This window comes from Cydia amplana, chromosome Z, assembly GCF_948474715.1.
Source record: "Cydia amplana chromosome Z, ilCydAmpl1.1, whole genome shotgun sequence".
In the NCBI taxonomy this organism is placed as follows: Eukaryota; Metazoa; Arthropoda; class Insecta; order Lepidoptera; family Tortricidae; genus Cydia; species Cydia amplana.
The window spans coordinates 27,292,943-27,299,975 of NC_086096.1; the positions used below are offsets into that span (position 1 = coordinate 27,292,943).

A 7,033-nucleotide genomic window follows, 5' to 3' on the forward strand; every position below is an offset into this window, starting at 1 on the left:
TTGACTGCACATTTCTAATAGGTTTTCCTGTCATCTATAGGTAAAGAACTATTTTGTGTATTTTTTTCAAAATTTTAGACCCAGTATTTTCGGAGATAAGGGGGGGGGTGGGGGGAATGGTCATTTTTTGCCTATTTTCTTGAATAACCGCTAAACTATTTATCCTAAAATTATAAAAAAAATACATTTGAGATTCTTACAATGAGCTCTTTCATTTGACATATAAGACGATATAGTTAGAAAAACTTTATTTTTTAATTTTCTCATTTACCCCCCAAAACTGGCCTCCATATTTAAAATTCATTTATTTACCATCTATGGGTCACAAACTTACATTTGTGTACCAAATTTCAACTTAATTGGTCCAGTAGTTTCGGAGAAAATAGGCTGTGAAAGACGGACAGACAGACAGACGAGTGATCCTATTAGGGTTCCGTTTTTTTCCTTTTGAGGTACGGAACCCTAAAAAACTCAAAAATGCGCGTTTTCCCAAAAATAACCTAGCTAAAACGATTTTTCGCCCCCGAAAACAGCCATATAGCAAATTTCATCGAAATCGTTAGAGCCGTTTCCGAGATACCCATAAATAAATATACAAGAATTGCTCGTTTAAAGGTAGTATATAAGATTATTAGTAAGAAGTATAGGAAAAACTTTACTACCATCAGAAAAGTACACTATTTGTGATATTTACAGTTTTTGAATTTGAGTACTGCTTAGTCATATTCATATGGTTTGTCGCTTAAGGGGCCCACTGATTACCAGTCCGCCGGACGGTATCGGCCTGTCAGTTTTTCGGAGCTGTCAACTTTTTGTTCTAACTGACAGGCCGATATCGTCCGGCGGACTGTTAATCAGTGGGCCCCTTTAGATACGACGATACGAGTAAGGGCTTTAAGAGCAAAATTAAAGCCTTATCAAAACCCATACAAATAAGGGATAGTGGGCCGGTCCCTGCTTATAAAAAAAAAGTTATAAATTTAAATACTGCGTAAATTGAAGTAAAATCGGAAAATGGATGAGGTAGTTATACTACTAAAATAATACACAGGAAAAAATTTAATTTGTCTAATTATGCATAAAGTAGATGTTTTTGTTGTGTAGGCTGTAGGGCTTCCAAATACCGGACTTCTCACAATACCGGTATTAATACCGAAACTGTCTTCATCAATACCGGGATCCCGGGATCCCGGTATTGGATATGAATCGCTTAAAAATATATAGTGTTATTAAAAACAGGAATTAGAAAAGCTCACTAGAATACCACATATGTCCTAAAAGCTATTACAACAATAAACAATCAATACCGCAATATCTGCAATAATTTTATTTCACACTCCAGGTTGGCAATAATTTTATCCAATTTGTTGACTTCACCTCACCAGTCACATTTGTAGTCCAACTTAACCAACCAGACAACATTTTCCCAAATTTCCGTCAAAATTGGTTTGCCATTATTAGAATTATCCTTGCTCTTTCGTTTTATTTTTTGATAAAATTATAAGAACTAATTATGTTAATGTTAATGTCACTATCATCATATTCATCACTCACATAACTTCAGGATTCATCCACCACCAACCACCAATAATTTATCTGACGCATTAGGCAACGATCTTGTTTCAATAATAAAAGCGGGCTAGAGACCAGTAAAGTTAGAGTTAGACCAAGTAAAGTCTGCAACGATTTTGATAACATACGCAGTACGCAGTGCAAGTATTAGGTATTTATCAGGGATGTTGCGAACATCCGCATCCGCATCCGCAACCGCGGAACTTCCGCATTATTTTCAACATCCGCATCCGCATCCGCATCCGCATAAAATCGATGCGGAGCTTATGCGGATGCGGATGTCGAACAAGTCGGTACAGGAACGTCTTAGCGGCGGCGTAAGTGTTAGGTAATTTCGTCATTACCTATAACGAAATCGTCTAGATCCAGAAAAGTCGGCGAAGTTACTGTTTATTAAATATAACGCACCTATATTCTTGCTCAAATACTAAACGTTTCGTTTCTTTTTAATAAAAATATACTAAAATGTAATATTTGACGTTTTCTAAGTACCTAATCTTGACATCCGCATCCGCATCCGCGGATGTGAGCCTTTAAATATCCGCATCCGCATCCGCGGATGTCAAAAAATCTGCATCCGCAACATCCCTGGTATTTATACGTCATGATTTCATAGAAGTTTGACGTTTAATATAACACTTGCACTGCGCGTGCTATCAAAATCGTTACAGACTTTTCTTGGTCTAACTCTAGATGCGTCTGACCTTTAGTAAGCTTTTTGATACAGCCGGATATAATGGATTTAAAGGGTTTATACTGCGCATTTCCCTCATTTTTTAAAATACCGGGATCCCGGTATTGCCTTAAAAAATACCGGTATTGAAAAGTGCGATTAAAAAGACGGGATCCCGGGATCCCGAAATACCGGGATCCCGGTATTGGAAGCCCTAGTAGGCTGTAAGCCTACACTATGCATTTAGGAGCTATCGTATTTATAAAACAAAAAGGCGAATTCAAGCCCCTTTTATACATCTCTCCGTGTTTGGACAGCGTCTTTTGAGAGAATTTATGAGGTGTTTCTCATAAACATAGTTTTTTCTTTAAGTTTGAAAAGGTACTTAATACCCTATTAAATTCTCTATCGTTAAATATTTCACTTTTTTATTTGACTTCCACGAAGGTAGTTCCATAGAATTGTCACTTTTGTGTATTTGCCATTTTTACAGAAATTTGTCTGCCATAAAAAAACCTCTGTCAGAGGTTGATATTCCTACAAGCGTAAAACAAGTTGTGAACATGGAAATTCAACTTGAAGATTGTCAAATTGTACTGTCCAATTAGTTACAAAGTACATTGCAATAAAAATGAGATTTAACTCAAACAATCTCATATTTTTCAATATGTTTTTATTTCATAGTATTTTATCTACAGATTACTAAAAAAACTGCTTCATGATCAAAAAAATATACCAGATAATTCACTGCTACTTTTTTACTGAACCACTCCTTACATCGATGCAGACGCGCCTGCAACACGCGTTTGTAGCGATACAGACGCAATGCTAACGCGTCTTGGACGCGCGTTTGTAGTGAATGTAGCGATACAGACGCGATGCTAACGCGCTCGCAACACGCGTTTGTATCGCGACAAACGCAAAAAAACTGCTTCGTGGAATGAAAAACGCGCCGTCAACGCGCATTTTAGGAACGTTAAAAAAACGCAATGTGCAATGGACCTTATTTATACTGTATAGATTATTTGCAGAGATGAGAATAATTGTGGCATTTTTGAACTGTCATAGGGAGTTCTCATTTATCGACTTCCAACATACATATACAACACACAAAAGTAATTTAAGCAGATAATATGGATACTTATTACTTTGTTAGCACTAAAACAGACTTTGAACATGAAATGAGAAAAAAAAACACGGAACTGAAGTAATTAAATGTGACACTATTAATTATTAAGTTTTCATTGTTTTTATTACACATCTCATCTTTATATCGCAATCGCATTTTACTCGAAAATAAGTACTCAAAAATTTTCCGGAAGAAATCGCTCTACAGCTTTTAATTTACCTCTACATTAAACTGCCACGAGAATTTTAAATAAATGTCATATATTAAGAAAAAGTGACCAAGGCCTCCAGTGCCCCAGGCTGGAACTGGAAAATTTCGGACCCTCCATTTTTGCTACTTCTTGAATTAAAAATATTTGTTAAATTTACAATTTTATTTCAAAGTAAGTGCTTGGTCGTAGAAAAAGTATTGTATGCAACGTTGTTTTTTTAACTGAGTCAAAAAATACTCGTGGCGTCTTTATTATCAATTTTCGGCTTCGCCTCAAATTGTTACTCACGCCACTCGCCATTTTTGACCTCTCTTAAACAATGGTTGCATAAAATACTATTTTGTTGTTAGTTAAAACCTTTTGGTCATTAGAAACATAGTATATTTGGAATAAGAAAAAAATAATTCCATTAGTATCTCAAACTATATGCAAACTATCAATGTTATAAGTTTTTGGCAAAAAATTCATTTTTGGTACAAGCTTTTATCGCTGACTGTACTTTTCTTTCCACATGCAACTAATACTCATCGAGACAATTCTAAAAACCCCAAACACAGTTCTTCTTCTTCTCTTCTTCTTGTCACCCGACTTACATATGTATGCAAATTTTCTGCTACATTAGAAGTCGGGAAGTGGGTCAAGTCAGTCAAATTTAACTTGCAAGATTTGACCCGTACAAACATAGTTACATAAGTACATTGCAAGTTAAATAAAAGCTTGTAAAAAGCTCGTAATAAATGACATTGACATGTTATCATTTTTAATTGGTTAGTTGAGTTAATGTATTACAACACCTGGCGGTCTAGCATGAGTTGCTTACTCGCGCTAGACTCCATACTTGAAGTCGCGCAAGTGTATGGAGGAAGTTGCGCGCGAGAACGCAACTCATGCTAGACCAACTGTTTGACAACGATGCCATTTAATTTCATAGTCGAGAGTGTAAGCAAACGACGACATTGCATGAACAAGAGATTTTCTTTGGCAGGATTGGTCCTTATGACCCAAGGATGGATTTAAGAAGTGGAGCCACCGAGATTTTTGATGTAAAATTTTAGGGGGGGCTCTCAAATTTATCTTGTTATCTATATTATTTAAGCTACTAGGCCAAGTTTGGTATCATTTTCATATAAATCGGGGATGCCGGGATGCCGAATTCATTTATGATAGCATAATGACACCATTCCGAAGTAAAAACACATAAAATATTAAAAAAATACTTGTTTTTTTTAATTTCTCTTCTCACTTAAACTGCTGAACCAATTTAGTTGAAATTTGGTATAGAGATGGTTTGAGTCCCAGGGAAGAACATAGAATACTTTTAATCTCAAAAATAATCCCTTAAGGGTGTGAAAAGGGAGGTGGAAATTTGTATGAGTATTCAATAATCGCTGAACCAATTTAGATAAAATTTGGTATAGAGATAGTTTGAGTCCCGAGGAAGATCATAGGATAGCTTTTATCCCAAAAAAATCCCTTAATAATGAAAGGTAAGGTGTAGGATTGTATGGAGAATCAATAAACGCTGAACCGATTTGGATGTCTACATCTTTGATTTAGTTGAAAATGATACTAAACTTGACTTAGAACCTAAACTTATTTACCTCGGACGTCGCAGACGCTTAACGCCCCCCCCCCCCACCTGCATCAAATATCTGGGTGGCTCCACTTCTTAAATCCTTCCTTGGGTCCCTAAGGACCAATCCTGCCAAAGGAAATCTCTTGTTCATGCAACACCGTTGTTGACTTTTTTGGGCTCTTCGCACACTCGACTATCAGTAAATTTTCTATTTTTAGCCATTAATATGAGGAACAGGCGTTTTTTTACTTTACTTACTGTTTGTATCCGCTTAAAAACTTTAAAATTACTCGCTTGTTATAAATACCATACCAAAACTGAAACTGAACTGAAATCAACAAGTTATGGGTGAATCATCTTTTTCTTGTCACTCGTTGCCATGGTTACGTTCTCCTGGCTCACTCTTTAAAACCTGATTTTTAGGCATTTAAATTCACCAAACACGCTTTTTTGTGATACTTATAAACCCTTTCCATTGAGGGTCGTCTACCAAGAGTGTCAGAAGAAGGTGGTGGACAATGTCTTCTAACAAACTATGCTACCATTGTCTCTTGGCTGACAGGACACAATAACAACAAGAAATAGTTGATCCACCCTTATAATGTAATTTATATTTGACAAATCCCTAATGTGAATTTAATATTCTAGGACTAACTAAAACTAAAATATTATTCTTACCTCCCCGGGCATCTGATCCTGTTCTTTCATTGATATTGTCATTATTTTACAATGTTTTTATTCATTTCCTCTTCTGTAACAACAAAACAATGATATTGCTACTAATTATTTCTACAACATTAGCATGGTATGGTAGCAGGTATTAATTAAAGGCAATGCACTTAATTAAACTACATATAAATAAAGTAATAAAGTTAAACTAAAACTAAAGATTGTTTTGGATTGTGTACCTGTAACTACGTTGGTGGGATAAGTGCCGACCAGCACTGCTGTAAATATACATATATCCTCATTAATAATCAATACGCCATAGCTTAATGGTGTCTACAGTTTTGAATTTGTTCACTACACTAAAACTATTCTAAGAAATTATCAGAATTGAATATATATATATATATATAAATTGTGAAAATTAATAATAACAATAAAGAATTTCATCCGGTGAATCCATTATTTTCGTTTCGTTATGATTACGACTTCTAGGTAATACAACTTATGTAATAATCGTTTCTTACTGTGTCATTGATAGTTGGAAAAATAATTCTTTCAACCTTACTGATTTTGAACAATATCCTACTACGTCTTCTCTCGAGGGATGGGTCAAAGAAAAAATACTACCCTAAGTATGGATCAGCCGGCGCGACAAAATGGCGTCATTACCTTAGCTAAACAAGGAACGACAAAAAAACAAATCTGTATACAACTTCAAGAAGGATATCGTTGCTTCTCGATTAAGAAGCTTGGATATAAATAAACTTACCTTAGTCATATATTTAGATTAGAAAATATTACTCAATTCACAGTTAAAATTCCGCACTACCGACACTTTTTTGACGTTGAATAGGAAAATTTTTGTATAAATGTATTATACACTTCAACATATAGTACTGGATGAACTATTCAAGACTAGGTCCGAATTGTGGCTCTTGTCCAAACACTTCAAAATCATCAGCTTTAAGCAGGCTTTAAGCGACTAAAAATCGTCAAGGTGAAATCGAGATATAGAATGTTGTGCTCGTTTGCTCTATTCGGACCACTTGTGAACTCGTCGAAGTGACAGTTCAAGTAGACAGAATTATAGCTGGTCAACCAAATCTTGTCAGTAAAAAAAGGCGCGAATATCAAATTTTCTATGGGACGATATCCCTTCGCGCCACGGAAGAAAGAAAGAGCGCGCCGCGCCTCGCACCTACA

The 7,033-nt window shown here is 35.6% G+C and overlaps 1 protein-coding gene across 3 annotated transcripts in view; it reads right to left on the reverse strand.

Moving 5' to 3' along the window:
• Positions 1-6,762, reverse strand: part of LOC134661407 (probable ubiquitin carboxyl-terminal hydrolase FAF-X) — a 49,293-nt gene extending 42,531 nt beyond the window's left edge. For 2 of the 3 annotated variants that reach the window (XM_063517479.1, XM_063517477.1), the window contains exons 1-2: positions 6,600-6,762; positions 5,840-5,912 (exon numbers count right to left, since the gene is read on the reverse strand). In XM_063517479.1, coding sequence (XP_063373549.1) covers positions 5,840-5,881 — 42 coding nt within the window. In that variant the 5' untranslated portion in view covers positions 5,882-5,912; positions 6,600-6,762. Of the gene's footprint in view, positions 1-5,839; positions 5,913-6,069; positions 6,109-6,599 lie in introns of all 3 variants that reach the window. The other variant, XM_063517478.1, reaches the window with a different exon arrangement.
• Positions 6,763-7,033: the final 271 nt, after the last annotated feature.